Source organism: Atheta coriaria, unplaced genomic scaffold (assembly GCF_025399875.1).
Source record: "Atheta coriaria isolate IRGN ID8LTWV9N9 unplaced genomic scaffold, Caltech_Dcor_3.1 hic_scaffold_3_pilon, whole genome shotgun sequence".
Lineage (NCBI taxonomy): Eukaryota > Metazoa > Arthropoda > Insecta > Coleoptera > Staphylinidae > Dalotia > Dalotia coriaria.
The window spans coordinates 6,551,716-6,570,777 of record NW_027045445.1 but is presented as its reverse complement, the minus strand read 5'-3'; the positions used below and the strand labels follow the sequence as shown (position 1 = coordinate 6,570,777).

At 38.6% G+C, this 19,062-nt stretch overlaps 4 protein-coding genes, 3 long non-coding RNA genes and 1 other non-coding gene across 11 annotated transcripts; 3 read left to right on the top strand and 5 right to left on the bottom strand.

Moving 5' to 3' along the window:
• Positions 1-299: 299 nt before the first annotated feature.
• Positions 300-1,335, top strand: LOC135803596 (uncharacterized). Its single transcript, XR_010550844.1, has 4 exons — positions 300-344; positions 403-588; positions 855-1,086; positions 1,199-1,335. It is a non-coding gene; the product is annotated as an uncharacterized lncRNA (long non-coding RNA).
• On the bottom strand, positions 497-2,307 carry LOC135803573 (pancreatic triacylglycerol lipase-like). The gene is made up of 5 exons (XM_065317230.1): positions 2,190-2,307; positions 1,955-2,138; positions 1,698-1,897; positions 1,213-1,641; positions 497-1,146 (listed from the first exon to the last, which is right to left on the bottom strand). Exons 1-5 carry the CDS (start codon positions 2,248-2,250, stop codon positions 746-748), a joined length of 1,275 nt encoding a protein of 424 aa, XP_065173302.1. The 5' UTR covers positions 2,251-2,307; the 3' UTR covers positions 497-745.
• A 239-nt stretch (positions 2,308-2,546) lies between these two features.
• Positions 2,547-4,099, bottom strand: LOC135803588 (pancreatic triacylglycerol lipase-like). The gene is made up of 5 exons (XM_065317250.1): positions 3,789-4,099; positions 3,517-3,738; positions 3,179-3,364; positions 2,953-3,118; positions 2,547-2,889 (listed from the first exon to the last, which is right to left on the bottom strand). The coding sequence occupies exons 1-5, from the start codon at positions 3,916-3,918 to the stop codon at positions 2,820-2,822; spliced, it is 774 nt and encodes a 257-aa protein (XP_065173322.1). The 5' UTR covers positions 3,919-4,099; the 3' UTR covers positions 2,547-2,819.
• TRNAT-CGU (transfer RNA threonine (anticodon CGU)) lies at positions 3,405-3,476 on the top strand. Its single transcript has one exon. It is a non-coding gene; the product is annotated as a tRNA-Thr (tRNA).
• A 6,832-nt stretch (positions 4,100-10,931) lies between the features above and the next one.
• Positions 10,932-11,298, top strand: LOC135803593 (uncharacterized). Its single transcript, XR_010550838.1, has 2 exons — positions 10,932-11,071; positions 11,140-11,298. It is a non-coding gene; the product is annotated as an uncharacterized lncRNA (long non-coding RNA).
• Positions 11,299-12,327: 1,029 nt separating this feature from the next.
• Positions 12,328-15,403, bottom strand: LOC135803594 (uncharacterized). Of its 4 annotated transcripts, none has more exons than XR_010550841.1 (4): positions 14,970-15,403; positions 14,258-14,463; positions 12,658-12,709; positions 12,328-12,405 (listed from the first exon to the last, which is right to left on the bottom strand). It is a non-coding gene; the product is annotated as an uncharacterized lncRNA (long non-coding RNA). The 4 variants fall into 4 exon arrangements; XR_010550842.1 differs by having other exon boundaries at positions 14,265-14,463; XR_010550840.1 differs by lacking the exon at positions 12,328-12,405 and adding an exon at positions 12,500-12,545 and having other exon boundaries at positions 14,265-14,463; positions 14,970-15,402.
• Positions 15,404-16,233: 830 nt separating this feature from the next.
• On the bottom strand, positions 16,234-17,812 carry LOC135803576 (phospholipase A1-like). The gene is made up of 5 exons (XM_065317233.1): positions 17,649-17,812; positions 17,273-17,593; positions 16,796-17,218; positions 16,574-16,742; positions 16,234-16,520 (listed from the first exon to the last, which is right to left on the bottom strand). The coding sequence occupies exons 1-5, from the start codon at positions 17,776-17,778 to the stop codon at positions 16,352-16,354; spliced, it is 1,212 nt and encodes a 403-aa protein (XP_065173305.1). The 5' UTR covers positions 17,779-17,812; the 3' UTR covers positions 16,234-16,351.
• A 129-nt stretch (positions 17,813-17,941) lies between these two features.
• LOC135803586 (protein BCCIP homolog) lies at positions 17,942-19,031 on the bottom strand. Its single transcript, XM_065317246.1, is given in 4 exon segments — positions 17,942-18,277; positions 18,280-18,475; positions 18,550-18,813; positions 18,876-19,031. Coding segments are annotated over 4 exon segments (849 nt in total). The 5' UTR covers positions 18,972-19,031; the 3' UTR covers positions 17,942-17,984.
• Between the last annotated feature and the right edge of the window lie 31 nt (positions 19,032-19,062).

The window sequence follows — 19,062 nt, the reverse complement described above, 5'->3', positions numbered from 1 at the left end:
AATTTACTATGTCTTGCACTTCAGTGTAGTAAAAATTACGAATAATTCAGGGCATACGGTGGCTGACTGTTTGTTCTTAAATAGAAAACCCCGTGGCCTTTTTGATTTACATACTCCCCCATCACTTCATGCACATAAAAATGATGCGGCATTTTACTAACAACGTCCGGTTCTAATTCGGCAAGATATAATTCCCTCGGATTAATACTATCAGCAAAATATACCCAACTTCGTCCATGCGAGCAACTATCCAACATGGTGGCGATACCTCCTAAAACATACATAATACCTTCGCATCCTCATCGTAAACAGCGTTTTATGAGCGTGGGACAGTTTCATTCCCGGTTTGTATTTATATTTTTGCGTCTCGGGTGCATTTTAAACATTCTCACAACTTTGTAGCCGTTTCCTTATCGCCGCACGGATATAAAAATCCAATATGGCTACGAAAATTGCTCGGAATTGCTGTTAATTGGAATAAACAAACACACACTAATCATGAATCACCAAAGTTTATTAATTAAAGTTCGGTTTTAATTCCTTGCAATCAAAATGTTTTCAATTACATTTTATGGGGTCGTAGAAGAGGTAATTATTTACGTTAATGTAGTTTTAATTTTAAACGTTTACGCTTGTCGTGCAATTGACCCTTTTTTTAATCGCGCAGTCCTTGAAATAATTGCAATTAAGCAACTAGTTTGTAAAACGTTTGATGAATAATTTACCACATTACAACTAAATGAATCTAGTAGAAAATATGTTCAAATTCTTCTTCGTACAGCACAGGTGCATTTTCAATTGCTAGTGCCTCGTTGATGTCATTTACGTCACACTGTTCCAATTCGTTCTTGTAGCGTTCAAAGTCTTCGATTCGATTGAGTTCGTGTTGCCTGTAGAGAATGTCAATTGTGGGACCAGTAAACTGCCCAACGGCAAATGGCGGTACCGAATCTGTAATAACCAGCTGCATCCCGCGTACAGCACGATCCACATACTCTCCCATAAGGGTTTGTACTCCTTGGGGTGGGCACCTTCCAAAAACATAAGCAAGGTAACTCGGGCACGTCCAGCCGTAGAATCCCAACGGTGAGTTGATGGATTCCGCAAAGTAAAATGGCGCCCGGTGGTGGTTGCACGCAAAGAATCCTACAAATATAAACATAACGACCATATGTAATTATTTATTTATATATTCTAGAAGAAATCTCCTACTGTTATCAGCCCAACATCCTGGTTGTATCACGCCGCCATTACAATAAAAGTCCACGTGTCCACATTGTTCCACCTTGCCTTGGACGAACGCATTGGTATGAATCACATCAACAAATTCCGCGTCAGATGCGTCCAGTTTCCCTACAGTACTAACTGTTGCAAAGCCAGGTAATGCAGGGTCTAACCCAGTGATGCGTGGAACTTTATATGGATTCAAATGGTTTGCCATAAATGCACACACATGAGCACCTAGACTAAACCCGATGACGTGTAGATCCGTGACGTTGAGTTCACGAAGGCGTTGTATCAATATGGCGGAACAACGGCCGGCAAATCTCGCGTTCCACACGGCTGCAGGATAGCAGGGACCTTGTGCAAGTGGACTCCAGTCGATAGCGAAAATGTTATAATCATTATGGGCAAGGTATTCTACGAAAACAAAGTTGTGAGGTAATTTAAGGTAAAATTATGTAATTATAACTTACGATTTTTAACTTCAACCAGTGCACTAATATACATGTCTGAATTATATCCATGGATTATGACCTTCGTAGGGTGGCTTGCATTGAACATACTGCTGGTGATGTTGGATTCACCGGAATTAGCTCCAATTCGAATAGTTTCCGGATGATCCGGGTGGGAACGAGTGTACAGGTGGTAAGAAACATCTTTATGTGGACATTCCCTGAAAATGGTGTCAAGTTAAATTTTTCCGTGAGTAAAAGGCACCTTTTATTAAAACCTTGATAAAACCACAATACATGATCCAAATCCAAGTGAATCTTGTCGTTCTTGTCGAAATGGTGGACCTAGTATATGATCATTTCCGGTTTCGTCTTCAATAGGTGCAAATGGTGGTAATGGCGGTGGTGGAGGCGCCAATTGGATAAAATTTTCTTCTAATATTCCCGAAAAGTGATAAAGTTCTAAAAAACTTAAATTGACACCTGCACTGGAAAGTAATGTAATTTACTTACCAAAATGTGCGCAGAGAATAAACCAAACTTTAAAACTGTACCACCACGCTGTGGTTGCCATTGTTACGCAATGCTGCACGATCAGAAAATAGTCATTTTCCACTTTGAAAAAGTCAACAACTGAAATCGCTGATCGAGAGGGGAACCACACACATCTAGAGGGGAGAATCGCACTTTTGAACTGGTACTTATATCTTTATTTATCAACATCAATTATTATTACACACGATTTCTCAATAACAAAAAAAAGACAACGCTTGTCAAGAAGTAAGTTGTGAGTGTAAGAAAACTTGATTTCAAGAATTTGTCACAAATATAATTAAAATTCACGCCACGATTCATGCTGGACGTCCATTTTGGTTGCATAATAACGGAATCACCATGTGCGTGCGTCGCACAGTTAGTTGAACCGTGTTGAATTTCTATTACGGTGTGATTAATTGTGATTGCTTGATCGTGGTTCAGTGTCGCATAATTGCTCACAGTTTACATTATTTACATTAATTGCTCCGTAAGTAATATGGCGGCCTTGTAGCCGATGACTGGACGTACTTGAATCTTTGCACCTATTTGTTATTTATCAATAATTTTAATGGATTTCTTGCGGAACATCTGTAATTATTCAATTCGCTAGGTTTTTGTTTCTAAAGCACGAAATCGTAATGGATTAGTCGTTTCCACAAAATAAATGCCTCGTGCTCTGGAATATAAATGATTTCATTAAAAGTACGAACATAAGATTTTTACCCGACATAAAATTTACTTGCGGTCGACGTGTTCGCCCATCAAAACGCCGGTTGCATTCTCAAACGAACAGAAACCGAGCGTATAGTGTAAAATACTCGGACATGCGTAGCCGAAGAACTTCTTGTTGCGTATTGTGCTGGCGTAATACGTACCCGCCATTACGTGACTGCAGAGTTGAGGATCTTAAGGAAAATAAGAATTATATTAATCGATTGTTTTGTATTTTTGTACAAGTTGATTACAATTGGCGTTGATGCAATTTGGCTGCATAGCACCTCCATTGATATAGAAATCCACATGACCAATGGCTTCCAGTTTACCGAAGGACCCTGCACTGGTGTGAATCACATCCACAAAGGGCGCATCGCTGGGGTCTAGCTTCCATTCGTTCACCAATGTTGCAAAAAATGGTAAGGCTGGATCCAAACCTTTTAAACACTTTTAATTTTTTAATTTTCAATGTTGTGAGCCTCTTTAGCTCAGTGGTAGAGCACTGGTCTCGTAAACCAGGGGTCGTGAGTTCAAACCTCACAGGAGGCATCTTTTAAACAATTTCGCCGAAAAGGTTTTTAAATATCACCTGTTATCCGATGATAAGGCACTCCCAACGTTTTTTGCAGTTGATTACTAGCAAAACTTGCAATGTGGGCACCCAAGCTGAATCCAATAACGTGAATTTTGTTCGGTGGGATGCCTGCCTTCGCCAAGCTGACTGTTAAAATGGCCGTGCATTGTCCAACATGCCAAGTATTGAAAAACGCGGTTGGATAGCAGGGTATTGAAGATATCATGCTCCAATCAACTACAATATTTATTTAGAATGATGGTAGCTTAGTTTTACAACAATTATACCTATAATTACTGGAACCTTTGAAAGTTTGTACGCAGCGGTGACATTTTTAATAGCGTAGTCAATTCCTAAACCCCCATATCCATGGATTAAAATTTTTAAACCGCGATTTGTTTTTAACGATCGCGGCATTGTTGGTTTAAACGGATTGAGGGTGACAACTGAAGTACGTCCATTTTCATGCGTATAAAGACGAAAATCCACTACAGTTTTCTTACATGGTTCATCATAATACACCGCACAGTCACCAATATTCCAAATGAAGCACTCACAATGAATAAAAGCACATATTAAGATAATGAAGAAAACAATTGTTTTGGCACCGTTTTGCGACATTTTAACACATTTACTTTCAGAGCTTTGCACGTTGCAGAGAGAACTAAATTTGATTGCGTTGGATAAAACGGTATATAATGATATATCTAATTAAATAAGTTCAAAATGCCGAAGGAGAATCTTTGGATTGAATACACAGTAGGTACAACAGGTTTCGTGTGCGTTAAAGAACCCGAATCAATTTTACGGTACTTTATGCTGCAAACACCTCACCTGGCCCGCCGAACGAGTTACAAGTGTACGATGTGTGTAATACTTTTATTGTACGTGCAGGAAAAAATCAGAAGAAAGAATACAATGATAAAAGTGTTGGCGTACGTGCCCAGGCGACGATGATCTAAATAGAAAGCGCAGATATTCGTATTCGTATCGAATAACACACAAATTAAAATCAACTTTTGGTTGGCGGCAACAACATAACTATTGTTCAAATTATAATTCATGTCAAAATTTAAATTATTGTCATCTATGATAATTTTTGCAATTTTCATACCCCTGCTTATGCTCCATGCTCGATTCTAAATGAGTAAACCCCGAAAAGTGTATGTATTGAAATTTAGTAATCTAAAAATCGCAAATCTTTCATTTAATTTAATAATCCAGATGCCGAGATTCCTACTTGTATCATTCAGAGATAATAATTATAATAATATTATAATTAGATTCATTTATTTTGAATAAGTATATTCTATTGACTTCTATATTTGAAGTTTTGAGTTATGTGTAAAAATTGCTATTTGTTTAGATAGATGATGGAATGCGTACTCTCGTGTACGTGTGATACACGGACACGGCCACTTAGGTGCGTGACCACTCACTGATACATAGGCAATCGCTCACTGCCTCATACTGCCTCATGCCTCGTATGTACGCCACACTTTTTGAAACGCTTTGTATAATCTGGAAGTACAATAAAGTATTCTCAGATGGCGCAACGATGAATGTTTTGGCAATAGCCATTCCCAAGGAGTGAAAGTCGACGTGCATGTGCCGTGATGCTGCACACAGCTCTTTCTTCGTGTAATACTTCGGTATATCGCGTTATATTTCATTAAATTTAATGTTAATTGCCGTGTTTCGTCATTCGGTAAATATTTATCGCGTATGTAATCTTCGGAATTCAATATTTTGTGTGTTTATTACATTTTCGCGTTAATTTCTGATCGAATGCCGTCGGACGCCGGCTTTGTGTGTGATTATATATAATATTTTGGACTTGTGCCAACCATTTTTGACTACTGCACAACTCGTTGGCTCATTGGCGGTATTCGATATACTGGTAAGTAAAATTGGCAATTTTTTCATAAGACTTAAAATTTCATCTCTCAGATTTCGGTTTTGACTATCCTATCTGATAGAGATTGGTCCGTGTGATTACACGTGCTGCGATCAAATCTTAATTATCTCTTTTAGTTTACGAGATATTGGCGATTGAATGAAATGGGCAAAATTGCAAAATGTCACTTTTAGCACCCTTTTGTCGCGCTTGACCTTTTACTGGTAAGGGAAATATATAATTATTTTATATTTTTATCTGATAGAATCTTCCAATCTTTCATAATCAACAATTCGTTAAGGCTATCTTTAGTTTAAGGGATATGAATTTGAAAACGTCAAAAAGTATCAAGCACCCCCTGGCAATTTTTTTTTCAGACTTAAAAATTTTACTATATTTCTTTAACTCATCCTATCTGATAGAAATGGTCCGTAGATTAAGACGCGCTGCGATCAGATCTTATTTATCTCTTTTAGTTTACGAGATATTCGCGATTGAATAAAATGGGCAAAAATTGCAAAATGTCACTTTTTAGCACTTTAGTCGCGTTTTTTCGACCTTTACTGTAGTGGAAATATAATTGTTTTATATTTTTATCTGATAGAGAATTTTCCAATCTTTTCATAATCAAATAAATTGTGGTTGTTAATATCTCTGCTTAGTTTAAGAGATATTACTCATCAAAAATCGTCGAAAAAAAGTATCGCTAACTCCCCTTGGAAATTCTTTTTTTCTAAGACTTAAAATTTTGTCTCTTACATTTCCCTTTTTAACTATCCTATCTGATAGAAATGGTCCGTAGATTAAGACGCTGCGATCAGATCTTATTTTATCTCTTTTAGTTACGAGATATTCGCGATTGAATGTACCAAAAATTGATAAATGTCACTTAGCACTTTAGGCGCGTTTTCGACCTTTACTGCAGGGAAATATAATTATTTTATATTTTTATCTGATAGAGAATTTTCCAATCTTTTATAATCAATAATTCGTGGGTTGCTATCTCGTTTAGTTTAAGAGATATTAATTATCAAAAATCGTCGAAAAAAAGTATCAAGCACCCCCCCTTGGCAGTTTTTTCTTAAGAATTAAAATTTCATCTTTGTTTTAATTGATGTTTTCGTTTAGTTACAGCATTCGTTGTGCCTGGCAGTCCGATAAGCTGTACACTGATAGGTAAGTTTATAGTTCAATTATATTTTTCTCCCGGTATTGAAATTGTAGTTTTTTTTAATACAACACGCAAACGCGGTGTCGCAATAAGCTGCATAAAAGAGTGGATTTCGCCGCCCCTCGTGAAATGTTTGTCTTTTTCGTGCTCAGCATGATCTAATCGGCTCACTATCGTCAGCGCGGCATCTAGAGATGCGGAAGCGTGAACCTTCGACACAAGAATTGTGTTTGTTTGAACATAATATACACTTTCTTATCGCATTGCCGTGTGTCGTCGTTGCCAGCACCTCACGCCGCATGTTGCTGCATCTTAGTTTAGCTTTGATCTCAGGTAACCGTTAATGCAATTCGCGCATAAGGTCGCGTGTGTGATCGACGCGCCGGCTTTGCGCACCTCTTGTTTTCTTATCATAAACTGCCTCGTCGTTGCTTATGCAGCTTGTACAAGTTTTGTGCCGGTCGCTGGTTGATCCAGACGTATTTTGCGCGACGCGTATTGTTTATCCTTTCGGAATTCTACTTCTTCCACCCGAATTATATTCAATCATCAATTGACTATTTAATTTTTAAATTGACTTAGTACAACTTTAGTATTGTTATTTATTATTTGCGCGTAAGTGTATCGCGGCTATGTTGTTTACCTGTTGTGAAATGCCGTCGGCCATCTTCCAATTGGTAAGAATTGGAATAACATTGGACTTTCTTTAAAGTTAGAATGATAAATGTAATTGATTTAGTTTTCCATTCTAAGCGTCTGTCAGTATCCGATATAACGTCGCGTTCGCCGTGCATGTGTTTGCCTTTCAGGCGCATCATGGCCGCCGCCGGTATCTCAGCTCTGCTGCGCACAATGGCCGGTCTTAAAACCTATCTACAATACAGTAAATTCATATGAACGTTTGCATCTTTTATTAAATTCAAATTAAAATCGAAGCTTTTCTAACTTGTGCCGATATTGCCAGCTAGCATTGTGTTCAATCTTCTGACTATTGACGCTTATCGGTGTTTATTTACAACTAGTGTGTTCTTATCTCGTTCGCCGTGTGGAATGCACCGTGCACATACATTTCGACAGCAAACATCGTGTTTTGATGCACGAATTGATAACATTCTTTTATTTTGCAATTGTATAACATGTTTTAACATTTATTATTCATTTATTATAGTAATTGAAGAAATACCAGTGAGGGCTGAAAGTGACGTTCCAGCGAGTTACAATACAATAGGGTGAGAGTTCATGGGTGAGATTATACTAAATTCTTCATTTCATGTGGGTATAGTTCAGTTTCGCGTCATTGTAATTGTCTTTCCGGTTTGAATTAATATAAATTTAATACATTGCCCGCCTGGGAAATGCTTATTTTACCGATGTTTCTACGTTTTTCTTACACTGAATGCCCCTGATATGCGAATTTATTGACATTTTTCGGTTTGCTCCCCCGACTTATGTGAGATGCTAGGTCGGTTGGTGCATGAAATAAAACAGATAAAATATATTTATTCCGTTCCCTACAACTCTGCAATACACACACGAGAATTGCTTCTGACTTCTACTTATTTATCGGTGTTAGTATTTCTATTCTTTTGATTAAATATTTCATTGAATTATTTTGATTTGTTCTTACTGCAGTATTACTTGATCGGGAATTTCCTTCAGTACAGCGTTCAAATCCATTTTCCAAATTTCCTGAGTTTTCTAGTGTCGATTCATGCGAACAATTCTGGTTTTAATGCAAATCCATTCCTGATATGTTTCTACTTGGCATCAATAATTTCGTTCTACGATTTTCAATCTCAGATTTGCATTCCTGGTAAGTCTCATCATATTTTTGTATACTTAGAATAAGTACAGTATGTATGTATGTTTGATACTTCTGATTGTCAGTATTAGGTATATTTTTGTATATTTTCGTTATGCGAACTCTGCGGCCTACTAACATCAGCGCGGCGTCAAAATGCAGAATTCAAATCTATGCCGGGTGCGGTATTTGTTAGCGGTAGAAGTGACTCGATTCAGGGCACCTTACGAGGCTAGCGGTAAAAGTGACTCGTGCTCAGGGCACCGTAGGAACCCGCGAAAAAATGAATTAAAGGTGATTTTAGTCACCCTTTCTCGTGAAATAATTGTATTTTTTCCGGTTTGCGCGCGATCTTGGCGGCTCACTAACTTCAACATGGCGTCTAGAGATGCGGAATTAAATTCTCCGTCGGGTGGTATTTGTTTGTTGCAGGAATTCGATTTGCAACCCGCGAAAATTTGTATATAAGTGTGATTTTTGGTCACCTTCGTGGTTTTACCAAATTTCGTCGGGTTGTACGTTTGTTGCAGATTTCCGACTCGCAACCCGCGAAAATTTGCATAAAAGGGTGATTTTTGTCACCCTTCTCTTGAAATGTTTTGTATTTTTCGTGTTTGCGCGCGATCTATTCGGCCTACTGTCGTCAGCGCGGTGTCTAGAGATGCGGAATTAAATCTTTTCGCTGTCGGGTTGTATTTGTTTGCTGTAGGAATTCCGCCTATAAATCTGTGAAAATTTGCATGTGCGGCGATTTTTGTCACCCTTTCTCGTGAAATGTTTGTATTTTTTCGTGTTTGCGCGCGATCTATTCGGCTCACTATCGTCAGCGCGGTGTCTAGAGATGCGGAATTAAATTCTTCGTCGGGTTGTATTTGTTTGTTGCAGGATTTCGACCTGCAACCCGCGAAAATTTGCATAAAAGCGCATTTCACCTTTCTCGGTGTCGTTTGTATTTTTCTCGTGTTTGCGCGCGCGATCTATTCGGCTCACTATCGTCAGCGCGCGGTGTCTAGAGATGCGGAATTAAATTCTTCGTCGTATTAGGAGTTTGTTTGTTGCAGGATTTCGACCTGCAACCCGCTTAGAAAATTTGCATAAAAGGGTGATTTTTTTCACCTTTCTCTTGAAATGTTTGCATTTTTCGTGTTTGCGGCGCGATCTACCTGGCTCACTATCGTCAGCGCGGTGTCTAGAGATGCGGAATTAAATTTTTCGTCGGTTGTATTTGTTTGTTACAGGAATTCCGTCGGCAACCCGTGAAATTTGCATAAAATGGTGATTTTTGTCACCCTTCTTGAAATGTTTGTATTTTTCGTGTTTCAGGCAAGGATCTATCTGGTCTACCATCGTCAGCTCGGTGTTCAGAGATGCGGAATTAAATTGGTCGGGTTGTATTTGTTTGTTGTAGGAATTCCGTCGGCAACCCGTGAAAATTCGTACAAAGGGTGATTTTTGTCACCCTTCGTGAAATGTCGGTATTTTTCGTGTTTGCGCGCGATCTATCTGGCTCATCATCGTCAGCCTGGTGTCTGTGAGATGCGGAATTAAATTCTTCGTCGGTTGTATTTGTTTGTTGCAGGGAATTCCGTCGGCAACCCGTGAAAATTTGCATAAAAGGGTGATTTTGTCACCCTTTCTTGATATGTTTGTATTTTTTCGTGTTTTGCGCGCGATTCATTCGCTCAATTGTCAGCTCGGTGTCTAGAGATGCGGAATTAAATTCTTCGTCGGGTTGTATTTGTTTGTTGCAGGAATTCCGTCGGCAACCCGTGAAAATTTGCATAAAAGGGTGATTTTTGTCACCCTTTCTCTTGAAATGTTTGTATTTTTTCGTGTTTGCGCGCGATCTATTCGGCTCACTATCGTCAGCGCGGTGTCTAGAGATGCGGAATTAAATTCTTCGTCGGGTTGTATTTGTTTGTTGCAGGAATTCCGTCGGCAACCCGTGAAAATTTGCATAAAAGGGTGATTTTTGTCACCCTTTCTCTTGAAATGTTTGTATTTTTTCGTGTTTGCGCGCGATCTATTCGGCTCACTATCGTCAGCGCGGTGTCTAGAGATGCGGAATTAAATTCCTTCGTCGGGTTGTATTTGTTTGAGCTATGGAATCTGTCGGCAACCCGTGAAAATCTTCTGTATAAAAGGGCAGGATTTTTGTCACCCTTTCTCTTGAAATGTTTGTATTTTTTCGTGTTTGCGCGCGATCTATTCGGCTCACTATCGTCAGCGCGGTGTCTAGAGATGCGGAATTAAATTCTTCGTCGGGTTGTATTTGTTTGTTGCAGGAATTCCGTCGGCAACCCGTGAAAATTTGCATAAAAGGGTGATTTTTGTCACCCTTTCTCTTGAAATGTTTGTATTTTTTCGTGTTTGCGCGCGATCTATTCGGCTCACTATCGTCAGCGCGGTGTCTAGAGATGCGGAATTAAATTCTTCAGTTTGGTTGTATTTGTTTGTTGCAGGAATTCCGTCGGCAACCTGTGAAAATTTGCATAAAAGGGTGATTTTGTCACCCTTCTCGTGAAAATGTTTGTATTTTTCGTGTTTGCAAGCAAGCGATCTATTGGCTCACTATCGTCAGCGCGGTGTCTAGAGATGCGGAATTAAATTCTTCGTCGGGTTGTATTTGTTTGTTGCAGGAATTCGGTCGGCAACCCGCTAAGGTGGACTAAGACGACAACTGGACTAAAATACCCAGAACGTATGTTATATTTTTGCAATTTATAATATTTTATATTTTACTATTCTGTTATTCTTTCTGGTTTATAGTGTCCAAGAAATTGAAGATTGGATTGCCGGTGTTGATGATGATTCCAAATGCGATTGAAAGAATTTACAATGAAGCTGTTATTGATATCATTTTTGTTTATTATGTTAAAAATTGTAAAAAGAGCATTGTATAATTACATGTATATATTGAGAAATTGAGTTACTGATGGGTGTATATTCTACATGTTTGAATAAATAAAATTGTTGTTTTATACTTTTAACTATAAATTTTTATTGTTTTATTTGTTCCAAACGGAGAATCATAGCTTGCAACATCGTCACCCTTTAATTAATCCATAAAACCCTCTAAACTTAATGGAAATGCCACTGCTAGATATGAGAAATAGTTCAAAATCAATTTTATATTGTATCAATATTAATTTATTTAAAACGGTATCACTAGTGTCATCCATCCACGAGTAACCAAACTACGCCCGGTTCAAGATTGCTGGAGATTTAGCCTCCTCAACTTCTCTGCGATCCTAATATTCAATCTTTATTTCTGACTCTTTTTAGTTTAATATTAAGCCTTCCTCATTTCCTTTCTGCGATCCGAATACTAAATCCTGAGTTTGACTGTTTCGAGTCCAAATTTTGTGTCATTTTGCCTCTCTCAGAGTCGAGAGAAAATAAAGATTGAATATTAGATCGCAGAAAGTTGAGGAGGGTTGATAAAGTTTTCGCGGTAACTAGTAAGGTGTTGCCTCTGTGGTGACGCAGACCGAAGCTCAAAACTTTCGGTTGTTGTCGTTTCTAATTGATAGATGGCACTAGCATGCACTTTTCAAAATAAAACTGTTTAAGGAATCGATAAATATGTGATCAGGTAGAAATAACAAAAATAATTATAATTAGAAAACTTTAAAAATATTCTTTTATTAAATAGGTAAAACACACAAGCATAAATTTTGGGGAGTCAATTTGTGTAATAATCACAAAAATTTATTTAAGGTAAAGTGTAAAATTAGTCCTTCGAACATAAAATGCAATTTTGGGGTCAATTTCCAATGATAATCATAAAGTTAATTAGGAAAATGATAAAGGAATTAATTACTTAAATCTGATACCAGAATGGTCCTTCTATGGTGTCAGACCTGAAGCTAAAAACTCAAAACAAGTAAAAATTAGTCCTGAACATAAAATGCAATTTTGGGGTCAATTTGTACGATAATCATAAAGTTAATTAGGAAATGATAAAGGAATTAATTACTTACAATCTGATACCAGAATGGTCCTTCTACGGTGTCAGACCCAGCTGCAAAATCCCTAAATGCAATTTTGGGGTCAATTTGTAATGAGGATAATCATAAAAGTTAATTAGGAAAATGATAAAGGAATTAATTACTTACAATCTGATAGCTACCAGAATGGTCCTTCTTACGGTGTCAGACTCAGCTGCAAAATCCCTAAAACAAGTAAAAATTAGTCCTTCGAACATAAAAATGCAATTTTGGGGGTCAATTTGTACGATAATCATAAAAGTTAATTAGGAAAATGATAAAGGAATTAATTACTTACAATCTGATACCAGAATGGTCCTTCTACGATGTCAGACTCCGGTGCAAAATTCCTAAAACAAGCAAAAATGAGTCTTTCGAACAGGTCGAATTCCTACAACAAACAAATACCACCCGACGGAGAAATCAATTCCGCATCTCTGAACGCCGCGGTAAAATTAGTGCGCCGCCTAGATCGCGCGCAAACACGAAAAAATACAAACATTTCATGAAAGGGGGTGACTTTTTCATGCAAATTTTCGCCGGGTTCATACGGTATCCTGAACACGAGTCACTTTTACCGCTAGTCTCGTAAGGTACCCTGGAATCAGTGGTAACTAGCCTTTATGCACCCGGTGCGAGCTTTCAAAACTGCGCCCCTGAACAATGCTCTAACCAGGTTCTGAAAATAAAATGGTCATTTCTTGCGCCTCCTCCAGGGTCTGCGCCCTGTGCTCTGGTACTGCTGGTACCGCCCTAGTTACGGCAATTCGCCCTGAATTGAGTCACTTCTACCGCTAACAAACACATCCCGACGGAGAATTTAATTCCGCATCTCTAGAAGCCATGCTGACGTTAGTGAGCCGCCTAGATCGCGCGCAAACACGAAAAAATACAAACATTTCACGAGAAATGGTGATAAAAATCACTTTTTATGCCAATTTCGGGGTTGTATACCGTATTCCGGTAACAAACAAATACCACCCGACGGAGAATTGAATTCCGCATCTCCACACACGCCACGCAGACGTTAGAGAGCCGCCTAGATCGCGCGCAAACACGAAAAAATACAAACATTTCACGAGAAATGGTGATAAAAATCACTTTTTATGCAAATTTTCGCGGGTTGCAGGCCGAATTCCGGCAACAAACAAATACCACCCGACGGAGAATTTAATTCCGCATCTCTAGACGCCACGCAGACGTTAGAGAGCCGCCTAGATCGCGCGCAAACACAAAAAATACAAACATTTCACGAGAAATGGTGATAAAAATCACATTTTAATGCAAATTTTCGCGGGTTGCAGGCCGAATTCCGGCAACAAACAAATACCACCCGACGGAGAATTTAATTCCGCATCTCTAGACGCCGCGCAGACGTTAGAGAGCCGCCTAGATCGCGCGCAAACACAAAAAAATACAAACATTTCACGAGAAATGGTGATAAAAATCACTTTTTATGCAAATTTTCGCGCGTTGCAGGCCGAATACCGGCTACAAACAAATACCACCCGATGGAGAATTTAATTTCGCATCTCTAGACGCCGCGCTGGCGTTAGTGAGCCGCCTAGATCGCGCGCAAACACAAAAAATACAAACATTTCATGAAGAAGGGTGATTTTTTCATGCAAATTTTTATACGGTGCCCTGAACATGAGTCACTTTTACCGCTAGTCTCGTAAGGTACCCTGAATCAAGTCACTTCCACCGCTAACAAATACAACCCGACGGAGAATATATTTCTACAACTCTAGACACCCCGCTCGAGTTTGTGCGACGCCCAGCTCGCGTTCAATGATTAAAAAGACATACATATTACCAGCACGTGGGGATAAGTACAAAACAAACACTTAGTTATACTGAAATACAATGGTAGTACGAGAGTACTTAGTTATACATACCACATACCAGTATTTCACTCGTTGCAACACTCAGGACTATTGTTGCAGATGATAAAATCTGTGAAATAAATGACATTGTTAAGTGGAAATGCGGGAAGGGGTGTCAATATTTATTTTATTTTAAATCGGGAGTCGACCGACGAAGCGAATCAAATTCGCATTCTAATTTAGCTCGTGACTCGGGCATCGGAACTCGAAGACAATTGCTAAAACAGAGAAGAGAACGATAGTTAGAACGTTGTGTGCAAGTAATGATAAAAGGCAGAGGCAGAGACAAAACATGCAATAAAACTTCGCGGCGAAGTGTAAAATATGATATAAATGCGACTCGAAAACTTGTTTATACACAAACAAATACTGATAAGCAATAGTAGAATTCCGCCTAGGAATCGCATTAAAAAGTTTCAAAACAATCGGCGAAAATATGTAGTGTCACATTACATATTAAAACTATATGACCGCTTGCGACGGTCCTTAATAGGCCGTTGGATCATGGCCAAGAATAGGGCGCAGAATTCATCACAAACTAAAGTTAAATCACATTTAAATAAGGTAATACTAGACACGGTTAGATAAGCATGTTCACAACAATAACAAGATATCATTCCAACCCGGCCTAAGCAAAAACGTAACTGCACTCGTATGAATAAAACTTGTAGAACAATGCAAACACGAATGAGTGAATTAAAATTTTAAAAAGTTTGCACTGTACCGTTCTTTCTCGGCTTTCACGAAGAAGATTCTCATTGTTCCAATCCATTGTCCAAATAATATCACAACAAACGTTGCAAGACGTTGCATGCTACATGTATCTCGTTTACGTGCAGTGTAAACAAGTTGATTGCACGCGGTCATCTTGCAATACGCACACCGACCGCAACAAAAATTAACGATTTTGTAATAAAACACTAAACACGCCCGTAATAGCTAAATGCAGTCGATGGACAATATAAAAACGCGATTTACGAGTCAATCAAAACACGCCTAGATTAACTAGCGATCCGCACAAAACAGGCTGCAAACGCATATTCCGCAGCCGAGCATGAAACGACGCAAAAGTTTATGATAAGAAGTCAAGAGATGCGCAAAACCGGCGCGTCGATGGCATGTGACCTTGTGTGCGAGTTGCAATAGGCAAGATGCCCGCGATCCAAACTAAACTAGAATATGCTGCATGCGGCGTGAGGTGATTGAAACACGACACTCGGGAGTCTCATGCGTTGCATTCCACCCGGCGGAAGCGATAAGAAAGTAAATTGTGTTCAAAACAAACACGATTGTCGTCTCGAATGTCCACACGCTTACCGATAAATATAGAAATACACAATGCTATTTTATGATTTTTAGTTCATGTTAGTGAACTAAAATTTAAATTATGAAATTATGATTTATGATTTGAGTTATATTGAAGTAAAGATTTCCACAAAAGATATCAATTTTATAATTGCAAGAAATCAGGAAAACACATACTATGAATGATAAAAATTTTACTTACCAGTATATCGAATACCGCCATTGAGCCAACGAGTTGTGCAGTAGTCAAAAATGGTTCGCACAAGTCCAAAATATATATTATTTATAATCACACACAAAGTCTGCCGGCCGGCGTCCGACGGCAATCGATCAGAAATCCACGCGAAAATGTAATAAACACAAAAAACATTGAATTCCGAAGATTACATACACGATAAATATTAACCGAATGACGAAACACGGCAATTAATACTAAATTCAATAAAATATAACGCGATATACCGAATTTACAACGAGAAACACGAATACTCGGCGGAGTATTCTTATCAGCCGCACAAAGTAAGAGCTGCGTGCCGGCATCACAACTGTGCACGTCGACTTTCACTCGCAGGAATATTTTTAGTTAAAACATGCATCGTTGCGCCACCTGTGAATTCTTTATTGTACTTCCAGAAAATAGAAAGCGTTTCAAAAAGTGTGGCGTCAGTGAGCGATTGCGTAAATTTTAAATTAAATTTTTAAATTTAATGAAAGATTTGCGCGATTTTACATTAACTATTAACATTTTTTACAAGTTTGTAAAATAAACATAAAATAGTACGGCATAAAATAATAAAATATTTATGATATTATATAGTTGGCCACCGTAATATTATCATAAACGTCATCTATCACCTCGGTAACTTCGTAATCGGGTGCCCGAAGACAACAACGCACATCACCAATATCACCCGGTTTCTGTGGACAATATGGCGGATCTGGCGTGAAAACGCAGTACGAACCAGAAACTCTAAAAATGCATTAATAAAAGTACTAATAAAGCTTTATACTGATAAATAATACTTTAGAGGTGTGAATTGCCCTAAAAGAATTGGAATCCCAATTCGATGTCCTGGTCGAGGTCCCGTCGGACATCTCCTCGAGCAGGGTTCAGCTCGGCGCGCCAATGACGGATGCAGACTTTCCGCCATATAACAAATCGCCCACACATGACTACACAAGTTAACATCAACTAAAACAATCATTCAATCATTTTTCTACAAAAACATTCAAACCATATATTACATCCAGCATTTTCACAATATGGCTGCGTCCTACCGCCATTGATACAAAAGTCAACATGTCCAGACCTGCCTGCTTCTCCATAATGACCAGCATTGGTATGCACAGCGTGTACAGCACTCGCGTCACCGCTACTCAACCTACTAGCGGCCGGAAGTAAAGGGCGCGCCGGGTCCAATGCTACAATACGGTGCATCCGGAATTGCACGTGTTTGGCAATCAAACCACATGTGTGAGCACCTAAGGAGTGACCCACACAGGTCAGTTTATCCGTACGCAGCCCAACACGACGCAAAGCCATTAATAAATCACCAGTACACTTGGCAACTGCTTTTATGTTATGTACAGCAGCGGGATAACATGGCGGTTGACACAGCGCACCCCAATCCAACATCCATACATTATAACTCCCATTTTTAATATAAGCTAGAAAAAATCACCAGAAATTTATTAATATTCATTGCAAAATTATTCACTAACCGTCTCTTAGCACAGCGATTGGTAAAGTGTCATCACCACCAGCATAGCCATGTATCAACAGAATATCCTCCTTATCAGAATCATACGCAGATTGCCTCAGCCAATCATCCTGCATTGGATCAACAACTTCCTTCTGTCCATCTGGGGTGTAGAGGATAGTTTTAATATCTTCATCGGGACACACCGTTTTCATATCTACCGGTCGCCATGTGCAATCACGCATTGTGCGATTTGCTAAACTCGCATTATGTAGCAGAAGTTCTTCTTTAATAAGAGCAGCGGGATTCGCCAGGAAGGACATTATTTGACATGTTACCATTCCTATTAAAGATAACTCATTAATATCAATACTCCAGAGATGTTTAAAAACACTTACCAAGAAGAATAACGTGAATGGCTAAATAAATCAATGATTTGTTTTTCATTGCGTCGTTGTGCGTAGAAAAGTCGTTGGCAACTGTCGCTGAAGAGGCGTTAACTGCAAATTGTCGGTTTGGATGTGTCATCGAACGGTACTCGAGTGACGATAATGAATTCGTAAACGATTTCCTTTAATACCGCTGAGTTTTTGCTCGACCTGCACGCAGAATGGTGTTGGTAAATATTGATTTGTTTATTTTATTTATTTTACATCAACCTGCGAAGGAAAATGTGTAAAACTGACACGAATTTGCGCAAACAATCACATTTTTTATTTGCTTAAAATTACATATTAATTAACCAAAACTTTGACCTGCTGAATGATATTCGCAAGTTTATTGGCACTAAAAAGTAGCACCTTTCTGTAGGGAACCAATTCAACATCGTTCTCTGTCCACTTGCCAGCAACTGTTGAATCGCTATCATTCTGCACGCAGAATTCAAAGGAACAGTTTGCTGCCTTTTCAAACAACTCCTCCTCTGCATTAGCAAATATTATCTCAGAACTATTGGTTTTTTCTTTGTGAAACTTGGAAATCATAATAAAATAATCAAAATCATAACTGATGTCTTTTTCTTTATGGAATCCAGTTCACTGAGCAGTGATGAAAGCAATGGATCCGAAATTTTCGCGGGAATGTTTACAAATCTTTCATTGATTAGCAAGCCTAGTTTCTTATTACTTTTTAAAATATTGATGATTTCTGCTTGTGTGTCGTTAGCGGCGTGTTTAAGAGAAAGTTCTTTGAGGAGATCAGTGAATTCTTGAACACAAGATGATTGCTAAAAATGTATTCAATATTATTGCTTATTATCCTTATAGAATTGTTTTTGCTGTTTGAAATCTTTTTAATTACCTTGTTTTTAGTCAAGTTTAAAACTGAAGTAATACCAAACACATCCAGGGCATCACTCATGGTGCAATCCTCCTCATCATCCTCATCTTCATCATCATCCATGCTCTGCTTGAGCACACTGCCAACACCAGCCTGTGCAATCAACAAATCACTCATTTCTGAGATATTAATGTGTGCTTTGAGAAACAATTGATGCAATAGTTGTTTGATGCCATGAAAGTCTTGACTGTCTGGATTTCGTCCTTCAAAGTCGGTTTGAATCTCCTAGAACCACAAATACAATGCTTTTTAATCGACTTGAAAAGATTTTATGATGTTTTACGAACCTGTTGGCCATGAATGCTTTCAGAATCGCTTTCCCCAGCCGAAGAACCGCTGCCATCCTCAACCACTACAGCTTTTTTCTTTGGTGGTCCTGCCATTTATTTAAACAAACTAATTCTGTTGGAAACAAATCAAGTGTGTGTAAAAACACGTGAAGTTTTAAGGTTAGCCGTTGAGCAAGGAGGGGAG